Raw genomic sequence first — 17,500 nt, 5'->3', positions numbered from 1 at the left:
CCATTCAGCTTTAGTAAGCCTATCAACCCTCAGTCATATATTTTCAGTCACTGGGTTTCCTCCTAAGCCACCCCCCTCGGAAATTAACCCGAGGAATTATCTTCATAATGACGATAATTCATCGGGTGATTATCATATTGATCTTCCTATTATTCATAGAGTGGTGACAATAAGTGAAAATCGATAGATGGTTGAGTAGAATTTTGTTGTGGGATGAGTGTTGGAACCGCTGTTGCTGCTGCTGCTGCTGCTGCTGTTGTTGTTGCTGCTGCTGTTGTTGGTGCTGCTGCTGCTGTTTATGTTGTTGTTGTTGCTGCTGCTGCTGCTGCTGTTGCTGCTTATGTTGTTGCTTTATTTCTACTGTTGTTGCTGATGTTCCTACTCTTACTTCTGCTCCTGGCAGTACTGCTGTTCCCGTTGCTGTTGTTGCTGCTGTTGCTTCTTACCGCTACTTTTGTTGTTTTTCTTGCTGATAATGCTTTTGCTCCTGTTGTTGATGGTACGACTGCTGTTGTTGCTGCTGCTGCTATTGTTGCTGCTGTTACTGCTACTGCAGGTGGTACTACTGCTAATGTTGTTGTTTTTGTTACTGTTTCTGTTGGTAATTCTGCAGCTGCATTTGTTGGTGGTGCTGCTGCCGATGCTGCAATTACCGCTGTTGTTGCTTCTGCTGTTCCTGGTCCTGGTACTGTTTTTTTACTGTTGTAGCTGCTGCTGCTGCTGCTGCTTCTGCCGTTGTTTTTCTTGATTTTGCTGCTGATTTTACTGCTTTCGCTGCTCATGAATGGATGGGCGAAACGTCTTCTTCTTGAAAATAGCAGCTTTTGTTGTCATTGCTGTTGCTGCTGTTGTTGTTTCTGTTGTTTCTGCTGCTACTGTTACTTTTCTTAGTGCTGCTGCTCTTTCTGTTGCTGCTGCTGCTCCTGTTACCGCTGCTGCTGCTGCTTTTATTACTTCTGCTGCTGCTTCTGTTAATGCTGACGTAACTTCTGCGTTGTCTATTCTGCTGCTGTTGTTACTGTTACTGTTTTTGTTGTTACTATTGTTGTTCCTCTTGCTGTTGTTGCTGCAAAAAAACAATGATCTTGCCAACTGCTTTCGCCATCTGATTGCATCCTGTTAATTCCTGGTGCTCGGAATGCAATTAATGTACCAGCGTTATTGACTGGGCTGCTAATTACACTAGGGATGTTGTGTACGGTAAGACTCGTCTCCGCTACCCAGGGCCTCGAAGCGAGGTGCCTGGGTGCCTGTGAGGGGCTGCTGGTTCAGTGAACTGGAACCTAACCTCTATGGCACCCAGTCCTCAGGTGCTCTGTGACCCCCTACGTGCTTAGCACTTCCCCAAGAATATAATAATAATAATAATAATAATAATAATATTAATAATAATAATAATAATAATAATAATAATAATAATAATAATAATCTCGCTACTTGTAGTCCCCTGTGTCTCTATCCTGTATCTTTCATCCCCATTTCTTCCTAAGTCTCTCTCCCTCTCTCTCTCTCACTCACTCACTCAAACACACACACACACACACACACACACACACACGAACACACACACACACACACACACACACACACACACACACACACACACACACACACACACACACACACACACACACACACACACACACACACACACACACACGCACACACACACACACAATCTTCAACACATCCCTTGAAACTGGGCAACTACCTGAGAAATGGAAGACAGCTAATGTAGTCCCCATATTTAAGAAAGGAAACAGAAATGAGGCACTAAACTACAGACCTGTGTCTCTGACATGTATTGTGTGCAAAGTCATGGAGAAGATTATCAGGAGGAGAGTGGTCGAACACCTGGAAAGGAACAAGATTATAAATGAAAACCAGCATGGGTTCATGGAAGGCAAATCTTGTATCACAAACCTCCTGGAGTTTTATGACAAGGTAACAGAAGTAAGACATGAGAGAGAGGGTTGGGTAGATTGCGTTTTCCTAGACTGCAGGAAGGCCTTTGACACAGTTCCCCACAAGAGATTAGTGCAGAAGCTGGAGGATCAGGCACACGTAAAAGGAAGGGCACTGCAATGGATAAGGGAATACCTGACAGGGAGGCAGCAACGAGTCATGGTACGTGAAGAGGTATCACAGTGGGCGCCTGTTACGAGCGGGGTCCCACAGGGGTCAGTTCTAGGACCAGTGCTATTTTTGATATATGTGAACGACATGATGGAAGGAATAGACTCTGAAGTGTCCCTGTTCGCAGATGACGTGAAGTTGATGAGAAGAATTAAATCGGACGAGGATGAGGCAGGACTGCAAAGAGACCTGGAGAGGCTGGACATGTGGTCCAGTAACTGGCTTCTCGAATTCAATCCAGCCAAATGCAAAGTCATGAAGATTGGGGAGGGGCAAAGAAGACCGCAGACAGAGTATAGGCTAGGTGGACAAAGACTACAGACCTCACTCAGGGAGAAAGACCTTGGGGTGACCATAACACCGAGCACATCACCGGAGGCACACATCAACCAAATAACCGCTGCAGCATACGGGCGCCTGGCAAACCTGAGAATAGCGTTCCGATACCTTAATAAGGAATCGTTCAAGACACTGTACACTGTGTATGTTAGGCCCATACTGGAGTATGCAGCACCAGTCTGGAACCCACACCTGGTCAAGCACGTCAAGAAGTTAGAGAAAGTACAAAGGTTTGCAACAAGGCTAGTCCCAGAGCTCAAGGGAATGTCGCACGAGGAAAGGTTAAGGGAAATCGGACTGACGACACTGGAGGACAGAAGGGTCAGGGGAGACATGATAACGACATACAAGATACTGCGGGGAATAGACAAGGTGGACAGAGATAGGATGTTCCAGAGAGGGGACACAGGGACAAGGGGTCACAACTGGAAGCTGAAGACTCAGACGAGTCACAGGGACGTTAGGAAGTATTTCTTCAGTCATAGAGTTGTCAGCAAGTGGAATAGCCTAGCAAGTGAAGTAGTGGAGGCAGGAACCATACATAGTTTTAAGAAGAGGTATGACAAAGCTCAGGAAGCAGAGAGAGAGAGGATCCAGTAGCGATCAGTGAAGAGGCGGGGCCAGGAGCTGAGTCTCGACCCCTGCAACCACAATTAGGTGAGTACAATTAGGTGAGTACACACACACACACACACACACACACTCATTCTTTCCACTCATTTATTCTAATTTATTATCAAATTTGAGTATGCATAATACATTTTTCCTCATTATAATTTATCAGTTATTGAAGAATTATGGCTGAATTGCCCTTGAATTATAAATTTCAAAATCTAATGAATATTTCCGCTCCTAATTGAGGCTGAGGAATATCTTATGTGTCCACTAATGGCTCATTAGAGTATAACTGATAATTACTCAGCACCTCATTATATATACAAATCACTAATAACTGTTGTTATTCGTGACTTGTATATGTATAGTAAAGTATTGCCATTAATTCCTTATTATTGTAAATATATAATTAATAGTACATTGACGGGTTAGTTGGGTTTAAAATCTATTGACTGAACGAGGTCGTTGATGTTACGTGGAACCTGTTCACTATCAGTGAAAAATATTTTAATATCTATAACAGAGATTAAACTTTCAAAGTATATACACTGAGGCATATACATCTCATTATATCTGATCATGCAACATTTTCATGATTATTCATATGGTATATGAATATTCTGTTTGAGCGAAAGAATTTAAGGAACTGAATAGTTGTTCGTGAAAGGGTTTGGTCATGTAGAAAGGATGGAGCAACGATCTAAAAACAGTATATGAGTGGATGACTCTATTAAATATGTCTTTATACTACACGAACTTCTATTATGAAAAGAAAGGTTGGAGACGCGGTTCAGGTCAGTCTAAACTGGATAAAACAAATCTGAAATGTTTATTGAGTTTTATTTGCTCTCATGCTTTGCAGTATCTATTTTTTATGCTTTATATAACGCAGTAAACACGTGTTTGGTCATTCAGTGGTAAAAGTAGTTGAGGCTCGACCCTCCGTCCAATAATCGTGAGTCATGTCAGGATACGGTTAGGAACCGATCAAAGGCCTATCACTACGTTGTTAGGAACCTGTCAGCACTTTTTTAAATAATTTTTCAAGATCCTGTCAATAACTTGTCAGGATCCTGTGAGTAACCAGTAACGACCTAGTAAGAACCTGTCAGCACCTTTTCAGGATACTGTCATACCCCTACCAGGAACTTGTCAAAAAACCAGTGGGGATCTCCCAGAACCCTCTCAGTACGTTGTCAGGATCCTGTCATTAGCCTGTCTGAAGCCAGGCAGGTCCCAAGAAGGACTGTCGAAATGCTGTCCTAGAAGGACTGTCAAAATGCTGTCAGGAGACTGCCAGCACTCTGCTAGTAACGTGTTCTGAGGCACAGAGAGCACTCACTCCTCGTGAGAACATGGGCTGGTGGAACTACAAGCCTATCCAAACTTTTCCAACGTTAGGATTTCAACTATTTTTAATGCGAATTTTTCTCTACTTTTATTTATATTTTAAAGCCTGCTTGTGTGCTGGGTTTTTCTTTGTACTGGGAAAATGTTACTTGTATTTTTTTAGAGTGCAAGAGTGTGAGACTGTGAGAATATGTGAGAGCTGCGAGAGTGGTGGAAAACGTGTGGATACGTGTATGTGTGTGTGGGGGGGAGGGTATTCATTTTGAGAGTTTTAAAATTTCAAAAATATTTTTTCATTATTTCTGTAATGGAGAGACGAGACAGAGACACGACTATCAGAGACAGAAAACACTGAGACAGAGAACGCAGTAAAAAAGAGACAAGACCGAGAGAAAGAGAGAGCAAGAATACTCTGAAAAAGAGTCAACACTGAGACAGAAATGATAGACAACAAAATGGGAAAATAAAAAAGTAAAAACTAATTCTTGTAAGAAAGAAACGAGAGGAAGCTGGACATGATGCTGAGGATCTGGGCTTGAATCCCGTGGCATCAGCCGCATCTTACTAGACCAGAGAAGATGTTCGAACACAGTTACTGATTTTTTTTATACGTTAGTGGAATTTTGCAAGATGTACGGCTACAGTGACTGATTTTTTGCAAGTCATCGAAATCTCGATAGACCACAGCAGATATACGACCACAATTATTGATTTTTTGTACATCAGCGGACTCTTGCAAGATCACAGTAAGATGTTCGACCAAAATTATTGCTTCTTTCAACAAAAGAACATTTTTTACCTGAAAGTGTAATTGTTCAAGCGATTGACGTTACTCTGCACGAAAATGGATGATTACATCAGTTGCTAGAAATTGTCGTAGTATTTTTTTTTTATTTTAATGTTACATAAACTACATCGTATTTAGAAGACTGAAGCTCATGACGGCGTTTTAGTTCGACATGGACCATTAAAGAAGCACTTGTTTGTAATTACAATCACACGACTATATTTTATCTGCAAAAGAGGAAATCATCATTAGGTTTGAGTTGCTGATAAGACGAACAAGAAGAGACTAGGACAAGGGATGCTTACCTCCTCCATTCTTCTGGCAGAGATAGGGGAACCTCCACACGGACCCCAGACCCACAGCATAGCCGATGACAGCCAGGAGGTACTGCCATTTGCTGTCCCACGACTCTCGTTCCTCATCCGTGTTGTCGCCTGGCTTGGAGACGCTGGCTTGGATGGCATCTCCCGGTGGGGGCGAGGCTAGAGCGCCCAGCTCCTCCTTCTCTGAGCGGGTGGGACTCTGAATAGCCTATACGAGATGGGGGAGGGAGGGAGGGAAAGCCAGCCGTGAATCACGGAGAGATGAAGCTTGGTTAAAATATGTTGTCAACACCGATGATTGGTGAGAAACTACCTGAACCGAAAACGCGAATAAAGGAGAAGTGTGTGATATTTCAGCATGAGTCAAAGGGTGAAGAGTGTCTTCAACCGAGGTGGAAAAATCCAGAACTCTTTTACTAGTGATGTATTCAGTGTTGAGAGTCGCGCCTCTCACCACGGAGGTCCGGGGATCGACTCCCTGGATTGGAAAAGAAAGTTGTGTTGTATTATCCTGCCAAAGTGGTTTCTTGCCCCTCAAAGAGAGCTAAATGGACGAGAGATCGGTCACTCCTCTCTTTTGCAACTTTTGAAAATCATTAATGTGTTGCAAATTCGCCTAAAAGCATCAAAATTTTCTCAGCTTATAAATATCCCCGATAAACTTTTAATTACTTACTAACGTTAGATTAAAATCAGCCTTAATTTCATTACATTCAATAGCATCTCTGTTTTCAAAGTTTATGAATTTATTCATGAATGTATTTTTTTTTAGGGGGGGGTGTAACCTCGAATTTAAGTGTCAGTTTAATATTTAAATTATCTGCGATATTTTATTTTTGGGGGTTAATTCTCTGTTTTGTTCGAGGAAATTAAAAATTATTTTAAGTTTGCGTTTAAGTTGATAGGAATTTCATGTTATGGTGACATAAACAGTCATGGTGATAAATACAGTCATGGTGATAAATACAGTCATGGTGATAAATACAGTCATGGTGACAAAAGCAGTCATGGAGATATGCAGTCATGATGAGATGACGTAGACATTGTGAAGTAAACACATGGTGACGTAAACACATGGTGACGTAAACACATGGTGACGTAAACACATAGTGACGTAAACACATGGTGACGTAAACACATGGTGACAAACACATGGTGACGTAAACACATGGTGACAAACACATGGTGACGTAAACACATGGTGACGTAAACATATGGTGACGTAAACACATGGTGACGTAAACACATGGTGACGTAAACACATGGTGACGTAAACACATGGTGACGTAAACACATGGTGACGTAAACACATGGTGACAAACACATGGTGACGTAAACACATGGTGACGTAAACACATGGTGACGTAAACACATGGTGACGTAAACACATGGTGACGTAAACACATGGTGACAAACACATGGTGACGTAAACACATGGTGACAAACACATGGTGACGTAAACACATGGTGACGTAAACATATGGTGACGTAAACACATGGTGACGTAAACACATGGTGACGTAAACACATGGTGACGTAAACACATGGTGACGTAAACACATGGTGACGTAAACACATGGTGACAAACACATGGTGACGTAAACACATGGTGACGTAAACACATGGTGACGTAAACACATGGTGACGTAAACACATGGTGACGTAAACACATGGTGACAAACACATGGTGACGTAAGCGTAATTAAGTGGGCATAAACAATCATGGAGACAAACAAGCAGCCATGGTGAAGTATACACAGTCATGGCGAAATAAACACAATTCTTATGATACAAACACACACATCCATGATAACATAAACACAGTGTCATAGTGACATAAACACATAGTTAAGGTGACACACACACACAGAGTCATGGTGACATAAACAGTCATACTGACACAAACACAGTCATGGTGACACAAACAGTCATGGTGACACAAACACAGTCATGGTGACACAAACACAGTCATGGCATGGTGACACAAACACAGTCATGGTGACATAAACAGTCATGGTGACACAAACACAGTCATGATGAGACAAACACAGTCATGGTGACACAAACACAGTCATGGTGACACAAACACAGTCATGGTGACACAAACACAGTCATGGTGACACAAACACAGTCATGGTAACATAAACAGTCATGGTGACACAAACACAGTCATGATGAGACAAACACAGTCATGGTGACACAAACACAGTCATGGTGAGACAAACACAGTCATGGTGACACAAACACAGTCATGGTGACACAAACACAGTCATGGTGACACAAACACAGTCATGGTGACACAAACACAGTCATGGTGACACAAACACAGTCATGGTGACACAAACACAGTCATGGTGACACAAACACAGTCATGGTGACACAAACACAGTCATGGTGACACAAACACAGTCATGGTGAGACAAACACAGTCATGGTGACACAAACACATTCATGGTGACACAAACACAGTCATGGTGACACAAACACAGTCATGGTGACACAAACACAGTCATGGTGACACAAACACAGTCATGGTAACATAAACACAAGTCACCGTGATCCTGACTGAGGCCACAAGTGTCACGCAGAGCTGGTTGAAAGTTCTACAGAAGACATCACTCCTGAACTTACTGTCATAAGAGACCAGAGCTATGAAAATTATTTTGTATATATTTATTTTGCGCTCCTTGTTATACATTTTCATATTTTTTTTAATAAATGAATAATATTTTGGAGGAAAATGCGCTGGAAAAAATAAACATTGTAGGTTGAAGACAGTGAACTCCGACAAGGGAGACGAGAGAGTGTATGTACCCGGCTATATTGTCGGCCCCATAAAAATAATCTGCGTTCCTTCTACAATTTAGAAGTGAAAATAAGTGAAATGTGTATTGAAACTAATGCTAGAAAACATTCTAAGCGAAGAATAACTAAAGAAAGCGTAATTAAACACTTGTCTATGCTCAATAATAGCCATCATGGGGACAGAAACTCAGACGATTAATTGGTCTGTATATTTCGACCCCCCTGCTCAAGAGGACCCCCAGCAGGGGTTCGAAATATAAAGATCAGTTATTATGTTTTTGTTTGTGTGTCCATGTGGGCTATTATTGAGCATTGTAAAGAAAGTTCCCTAATACTTAATATGTAAGTTAAGAAACTCCATGAGCGTTATATTCCTACGCATAAAGAGTGATTGTCTAACACCTGACAAAAAATATATGTCAATGTTGAATTATCTACACAGTATCTATCTCAGTAAATCATACAAAAAAATTAAATATTTATTAAGTAATATTAAACATTATTAATTACATTAAGCATTATCAAGTAAATGTTTGCGTTAAACGACAAAAGAAATATATTTAAATGTCGTGAATATAAATGTTACCTTTACGCTTTCCAAAAATGTTTAAATTTTATTCAGTGAACATTTTTTTTTAATGACCTGAAGCCTACCACAAACTGCGATGCGATGAGAAACTGATGTAAACTCTAATATACATCGAGAGCTGCATGACCCTTGGGGGTTTACAGCTTAGTTATAATTACGATGATAACAATAATCTATTACACATCACAATACATCAAGTTCCTTATACAGTAGGTAACACCCAACACGTAGGTACACACGTCAGACCAGATGTTAGAGTGAGTGTTGTAGTCACTCCACAAGCACTAACTACACTACCGCGCTACAAACAAACATCTACGGTACTAGGGCATTCAGATGGTAGCTACCGCTCGCGCAACAATCATGCAGACTAACTTCCGGCTTTTAGGTTCTAACTTGTAGATCCTCGGGAAAAATTTGGTTACTTAGGCAGTGGACAAGCTTTGGTGATACAGTTTAAAAAGGCGGTGTTGCCTCGCTCAGCACCGAGAAGACAGCCTTATGCTAGGGATGTGTAGAGTTCAAAATATGTTTGTGATGGTATCCCCGGCGTACCTCTTCAGCACCGATAATCTTCAATAAGATTATTTTTCATTTTTGGGAATAAAAATAAACGAGAGAGACCCACAGCGCATGGGTAATGGGTAGAAATTACCTCTGCTCTAATATAAAAACGAGAGCATCTCCAATTCCTTGGAATAAGAGCCCTTCACTAGCAACAAGGCACACCCACTAGTATCACCTGAAGACGCACTTAAAGATGACGAATCTTCAGAGGAAATCATTTTATTTTTTTTAGAGAAATATATACAATTTTGTGCCTTAAAGTAGTTAGGCAAGAAGTGGAATATTTAAGTACTATTTTTTTACTAAGCTTAAAAAAGTTATTTTGTTTTAAGTTGTAAATTGCGTATGTTCTCAGTGACTGGCCTATTTATACGCATCTATCTGTGATTGGAAGGGTTGAGTCTCAGCTCCTGGTCACGCCTTTGCATTAATATCCGCTTGGCAGATTTAATATCTCGTAAGCCTTGTCATATGTATATTTGAAGAACTTACCTTGACTACTTTGTTTCGGTCAGGTCATTCAACTTTCTAAACATAGTCAGGTTGACGAAATTCTTTCTGGCATGATTGAGGTTCACCAGTATCTTTAACTTCCAAATGTGCCTCATGTACCTGTGTCCTGTGTGTATGTGTGTGTGTGTGTGTGTGTGTGTGTGTGTGTGTGTGTGTGCACCAAGAGGAGTAAGTTACGCTCCCACATTCGCTCTCCCCCCCCCCCTGAAAAAAAAACAAAATAAAATAGAGTACTTTCGTCTCCTCGTTCCACATCAAGAGAGGTAGTTGGCTCTTACTGGCCGGATGAAGGAAGGAGCGAAAGGGAATGACAACTCAAAATTATGGCTTATCTTCCAACCTCTTGTCTGATTGGTATCGTGTTAAGTCATTTGTGATTCAGTCATGGTTCTGGACTGACTGCAATGTCCTCGAGAATTTCATTCTCAAATTTTAGGTTGGTCGAGAGTTGTTGCAGCTCCGGTGTTGTAATTTTTATATTTCGTCTTGTGAAACGAGAGCTGAGATGATGAAGCCACGAGACTTAACCATCTTTTTAGATTATGGTGCCTGAGCGGTTTATTGCACGCACGCGGACGCGCACACACACACACACACACACACACACACACACACACATAACATAGAGCCCGAATAGCTCAGTCGGTAGAGCATTAGGCTTTTAACCTAAGGGTCCAGGGTTCGAGTCCCTGTTCGGGCGAATAGTTTTTAGTCGGCGCCATGAGCTATGACTCGACTCCTGCAGCCATAACTAGGTGAGTACACACACACACACACGCACACACTTCCAGAACTCAGGTATTCTACTTTTCATCTATAAAACTCAAGCCTGGATAACGGGATTCTCTCATGATTAATGATTATTACTTTCCACATACTCCAAAAGTAGGTCAAATCTACTCACTCCTCTCTACTACACTCACACAGTCCTGCTAGATGCTCCAGTTCCTATCACTAGCTACCACTCACATCCAGGTTCCATAACTTCCTCAGACATCCTTACATTATCATCCATCCACCACAGATTAACTTACCCTCTTAACCGATCTTTCTCCATTCCATCTGCTGTATCACTTTCTGACTTATGCTTTTCGTGCCACCACACAATCATCTGATTCCTTCAAACCATATTATTTGTGAAACATTTATACCATAAGACATGTCTACCTCCTCCAGCCTCCTCCTCGCTGCAACGACCTCCTCGCTGCAACGACTTAACCTCACACCAACACTAAATCATTGACTGTTCCAACTTTGATATTCTCCTCTTTGTATTTATTATTAAGCGTCTTTCCACTTATCCTTATGCAACATCCTTACCCCCTTCCCCTCATCTCTTGTATGTTTTGCCTTAGCCTACGCATACACATCTGATGATGCATCAACTCACAGTTGTCTAAATACATTCACTTTCTCTATACGATTTCACAGAGGGTAATATTTTTCATGACGTTATTATTACTGTTATTATTATTATTATTATTATTATTATTATTATTATTATTATTATTATTATTATTATTATTATTATCATTATTATTATTATTATTATTGTCGTTGTTATTACTAATATTATTATTATTATTATTATTATTATTATTATTATTATTATTCTGTAATAACACTGAGCTCTCGTCTTCGTAAACTCCTCCAGCAACCTCCGCAACTCCCCTTCCTTTCATCCTTTACTTTCTACCACATTGTCTTCTGGACTTTTCTACTTTTCTCACCCCATTTATGACTCAACAGTGGTCCAAGACAGACCGAAACGTCGTCATAAAATTCCTCTCCTAAGTATCTGTTTAATCGCCAGCTATGTTGACAGATACAGAAGTAGATGCCTTGAGTCTGCCTAATATGGTGGCAAGCATATGCCCAGTTGTTTGCTTCTTCACTCTTTGGTTCCTTTATGGACAGATATTTAAATATTTCTGTTGCGAGGAGATGAACATTAACATCAAATGTTTATTATACGTGTACACGTATACTTTAAATTCTTTACATTGAATATATGAATATATTCACTAGAGACATGCACTTATATATATATATATATATATATATATATATATATATATATATATATATATATATATATATATATATATATATATATATATATATATATATATCTATATATATATATATATATATATATATATATATATATATATATATATATATATATATATATATATATATATATATATATATATATATATCTCAGTATATACACCTAAAGATGTATATCTCTCAATTAATTCCTCATTTTACGGATTGAAAAACACTTGATCGTTAGTGAACAGATGAATTATAAACTAAATGACTCTCTGGGTGTCGTTACTCGTTAAACCCAACTAGTTAACTTAACTAGCAAATCCAGGCGTTTTAATGAACCCCCCACGTTTACCTGAGCTGCAGATGAGCGTGGAGTGTTTATCTTATGCAGGTTTTGTGTTGGAGTTTGTGTTTTCTGCTGCGTTCATCGGAATAATTAGTGACTTGGTATGAGAGGGCTGGTCTCTCTCTCTCTCTCTCTCTCCCCAGGGAAGATGGGATGCATGGGTTACTCTCCTGTCTTCGTTAATCTGCTTCACGAAAATTTGCTTTTTCGTTACCTCTCATATGACGAGGAAAGGTGTATGTGTGTGCATGTGTGTATATGTTAGTGTGTGTGTGTGTGTGTGTGTGTACTTACCTAATTGTACTCACCTAATTGTGGTTGCAGGGGCCGAGACTCAGCTCCTGGCCCCGCCTCTTCACTGATCGCTACTAGGTCCTCTCCCTCTCTGCTTCCTGAGCTTTGTCATACCTCTTCTTAAAACTATGTATGGTTCCTGCCTCCACTACTTCACTTGCTAGGCTATTCCACTTCCTGACGACTCTATGACTGAAGAAATACTTCCTAACGTCCCTGTGACTCGTCTGAGTCTTCAGCTTCCAGTTGTGACCCCTTGTTTCTGTGTCCCCTCTCTGGAACATCCTATCTCTGTCCACCTTGTCTATTCCCCGCAGTATCTTGTATGTCGTTATCATGTCTCCCCTGACCCTTCTGTCCTCCAATGTCGTCAGTCCGATTTCCCTCAACCTTTCCTCGTAGGACATTCCCCTGAGCTCTGGGACTAGCCTTGTTGCAAGCCTTTGTACTTTCTCTAACTTCTTGACGTGCTTGACCAGGTGTGGATTCCAGACTGGTGCTGCATACTCCAGTATGGGCCTAACATACACAGTGTACAGTGTCTTGAACGATTCCTTATTAAGGTATCGGAACGCTATTCTCAGGTTTGCCAGGCGCCCGTATGCTGCAGCGGTTATTTGGTTGATGTGTGCCTCCGGTAATGTGCTCGGTGTTATGGTCACCCCAAGGTCTTTCTCCCTGAGTGAGGTCTGTAGTCTTTGTCCACCTAGCCTATACTCTGTCTGCAGTCTTCTCTGCCCCTCCCCAATCTTCATGATTTTGCATTTGGCAGGGTTGAATTCGAGAAGCCAGTTTCTGGACCACATGTCCAGCCTGTCCAGGTCTCTTTGCAGTCCTGCCTCATCCTCATCCGATTTAATTTTTTTTCATCAGCTTCACATCATCTGCGAACAGGGACACTTCAGAGTCTATTCCTTCCATCATGTCGTTCGCATATATCAAAAATAGCACTGGTCCTATAACTGACCCCTGTGGGACCCCGCTCGTCACAGGCGCCCACTGTGATACCTCTTCATGTACCATGACTCGTTGTTGCCTCCCTGTCAGGTATTCCATGATCCATTGCAGTGTCCTCCCTGTTATATGCGCCTGATCCTCCAGCTTCTGCACTAATCTCTTGTGGGGAACTATGTCAAAGGCCTTCCTGCAGTCTAGGAAAATGCAATCAACCCACCCTTCTTTCTCGTGTCTTACTTCTGTTACCTTGTCATAAAACTCCAGAAGGTTTGTGACACAGGATTTACCTTCCATGAACCCATGCTGGTTTTCATTTATAATCTTGTTCCGTTCCAGGTGTTCCACCACTCTCCTCCTGATAATCGTCTCCATGACTTTGCACACAATACATGTCAGAGACACAGGTCCGTAGTTTAGTGCCTCATTTCTGTTTCCTTTCTTAAATATGGGGACTACATTTGTTGTCTTCCATTTCTCAGGTAGTTGCCTAGTTTCAAGGGATGTGTTGAAGATTGTGGTTAGAGGCACGCACAGCATCTCTGCTCCTTCTCTAAGGACCCATGGGGAGATGTTGTCCGGTCCCATCGCCTTTGAGGTATCAAGGTCACTTAGCAGCTTCTGCACCTCCTCCTCGGTTGTTCGTATGTCATCCAACACTTGTTGGTATATTCCCTCTTGATGTTCCCTTCTGTGCTGTCTTCCCACAGCCCTTCCTGTCTCTACTGTAAAAACTTCCATAAATCTCCTGTTTAGCTCCTCACATACCTCCTGATCATTTCTTGTGAGTTCTCCACCTTCTGTCCTCAGTCTGATCACCTGGTCTTTGACTGTTGTCTTCCTCCTGATGTGGCTATACAACAGTTTCGGGTCAGTCTTGATTTTCGATGCTATGTTATTTTCATACTGTCGCTGGGCCTCCCTCCTTACCTGTGCATACTCGTTCCTGGCTCTCCGACTAATCTCCCTATTTTCATGTGTTCTCTGCCTTCTGTACTTTTTCCATTCTCTATTGCACTTTGTTTTTGCCTCCTTACACCGTCGGGTAAGCCAGGGGCTCGTTCTGGTCTTCTAATTGTTTCTGTTGCCCTTGGGAATAAACCTTTCCACTGCCTCCTTGCATTTTGTTGTTACATATTCCATCATTTCATTTACTGGCTTTCCTGCCAGTTCTCTGTCCCACGGAACATCCTGCAGGAAGTTCCTCAACCCTATGTAGTCCCCTCTTTTATAGTCTGGCTTTTCCCATTCAACTTCTGTTACTCTCTCCACTTGCAACTCTACTATGTATTCAAAACACAGAACCACGTGGTCACTAGCTCCTAGGGGACTCTCGTATGTGATATCCTCAATGTCTGAACTGCCCAGGGTGAACACAAGGTCCAATCTTGCTGGTTCATCCTCCCCTCTCACTCTGGTAATGTCCTTAACATGTTGGTGCATGAGGTTTTCCAGCACCACATCCAACATCTTGGCTCTCCATGTTTCGGGACCCCCATGTGGCTCCAGGTTTTCCCAGTCAATCTCACTGTGGTTGAAATCCCCCATAACAATCAACTTTGCTCTGCTGGAGTAAGCTCTTCTTGCCACCTCAGCAAGTGTGTCCACCATTGCTCTGTTGCTCTCTTCATATTCCTCTCTTGGCCTCCTGCAGTTCTGTGGTGGATTATGCATCACTGCAATGACCACCTTGTGCTCCCCAGACTGAAGTGTACCTACTATGTAGTCCCTTTCTCCTGTCTCGTCTATGCCTCCCACTTTCTCAAATTTCCATCGTTTTTTACGAGCAGAGCAACCCCTCCTCCCCCTCTGCCCCTTCTATCTTTCCTCATGATCTGGTATCCTGGTGGGAAGATTCCATCTGTTATTGTCTCCGTGAGTTTTGTAACTGCTATGATGTCTGGGGACTTTTCATTGATTCTTGCCATTCCTCATATTTATTCGTTAATCCATCCGCATTTGTGTACCAAATCTTCAACTTCTGTTCTAATAATGTAACTGTGGTCCTGGGGGAATACTGGCGTTGGGAGAGCATGAGCCCTGGTGGGGGCCTGTGGGGGGTTGCAGTGGAGGTGGAGGAAGAGCTCCATTAGGGGGTTGCTTTAGGTGTAGGGTTCGTGTGTGTGTGTGTGTGTGTGTGTGTGTGTGTGTGTGTGTGTGTGTGTGTGTGTGTGTGTGTGTGTGTGTGTGTGTGTGTGTGTGTGTGTGTGTGGTGTGTGTGTGTGTGTGTGTGTGAATTTGTGTGTGTGTGTGTGTGTGTGTGTGTGTGTGTGTATGTGTGTGTATGTGAGTGTGTGTGTGTGCATGTGTGTGTATGTGAGTGTGTGTGTGTGTGTGTGTATGTGTGTGTGTGTGAGTGTGTGTGTATGTGAATGTGTGTGTGTGTGAGTGTTCACGTATGTCAACCTGTTTGTTTTTTTCTGTTTTATAAGATCACTGCGGTGTTCCGTTATCTGTTGACAGTTTAACACCACAACTCCCAAGGACTATGGCATACTATTCCTTGTCTAAGTTCCTTCCAGCCATTAACTACACAGTGAAATTTCGCTCTTTACTATTCCTTCTACTCTGCTTCGTACGGACTTTTTTTTGAAAACGGCATCTTGTTCTTCCTATGCTAGCATCGAGAAACCTACCATGTTCGTTTATATATATATATATATATATATATATATATATATATATATATATATATATATATATATATATATATATATATATATATATATATATATATATATATATTAAATTTAAATATAGTCATCACATCTATCTCTTTCTTAATTATTTATATTATTAATTCGTGAATTAATTCTATTGCATGTCACGATACTATTTCATGTCGCGAATGTTTGTATTTGCCTATTTTTTCTATATTTATTTAGTATGCTTATATTTTTATCTATATGTTTAAATTTTAATCTGTATGTTTATACCTCTTTGTTTATAATATATATCACATCTGTACTTGAAAGCTATTTTAAAATTAGCCATTCTAACATTTAAGTATATTTCCCTCTATACTATTCGTAATATTATATATTACATATGGGCCTATATTCCCTTGAACTCACTTCCATTAAGCAGTTTTTACAAACATTAAATTCCTTTATATATTTTTTTTTTTTACTTCAGCCGCTGCTCGTCTTATCTAAGTCTTCCTTCAATATTTACAGTAATACTACTGTTCTGTTTTTTTTTTAAGTTCTTACTTTTGGTGTGATTTTTACATCACGTTCAAACGTATTTAGCACATCACATTACTGGTAAAAATAAGCTTCATAGGGGGGAAAACTTGTCCTTGTGGGACCCGATATGTTACACAACCCCATTGTCTACACATATCTCTTCAACAATCTTATTCAAAGCGTTTTTTTCTTTCCAATATCTTATAATTTATAGTTTTCATTTTTGTCACCCACTGGAGCTTCATCAACGTCTAACTTATATTCAGGTGAATACAATCAACTAATATACCGTAACTCAATAGACAGATTGGATAGACAAGATTTAGCTGATATTACCTAAACTTCTTCTATAAGTAAAAATTTTCCTCTTCAAAAATTTTACTAAATTTTGTCTTATGACTTTCTGGGGTATTTTGTCAATCATCTTTTGAGAGAAAGAGAGTAGTAACTATGGTGATGGACACGAGGCCTTGATCTCTTTTGTTGTCTCACGTTTTTGTTTTTTTTCAGTGTAAGGGCTGAGACGGCTTGTGCAGAATGGGATCACCTCCCGTCTTGTGTCCAGACGGTTTCCCAGCTCATGGATAGTGACCAAACTGTCCGTGGAGAGGAGAAAGGAACACAAGTTTCTGGAAA

The 17,500-nt window shown here is 40.9% G+C and overlaps 1 protein-coding gene and 1 non-coding gene across 7 annotated transcripts in view; one reads left to right on the top strand and one right to left on the bottom strand.

Annotated features, from left to right (window-relative positions):
• LOC128696022 (sodium-dependent neutral amino acid transporter B(0)AT3) overlaps positions 1-17,500 on the bottom strand; it is a 152,709-nt gene that overhangs the window by 64,769 nt on the left and 70,440 nt on the right. For all 6 annotated transcript variants that reach the window (XM_070094916.1, XM_070094918.1, XM_070094919.1 and 3 more), the window contains one exon: positions 5,533-5,758. In XM_070094916.1, coding sequence (XP_069951017.1) covers positions 5,533-5,758 — 226 coding nt within the window. The remainder of the gene's footprint in view (positions 1-5,532; positions 5,759-17,500) is intronic.
• On the top strand, positions 10,652-10,724 carry TRNAK-UUU (transfer RNA lysine (anticodon UUU)). Its single transcript has one exon. It is a non-coding gene; the product is annotated as a tRNA-Lys (tRNA).

Source organism: Cherax quadricarinatus, chromosome 48, assembly GCF_038502225.1.
Source record: "Cherax quadricarinatus isolate ZL_2023a chromosome 48, ASM3850222v1, whole genome shotgun sequence".
NCBI classification, from domain to species: domain Eukaryota; kingdom Metazoa; phylum Arthropoda; class Malacostraca; order Decapoda; family Parastacidae; genus Cherax; species Cherax quadricarinatus.
Note: the sequence above shows the minus strand (reverse complement) of the source record. Positions and strands in the feature narration are given on the sequence as shown.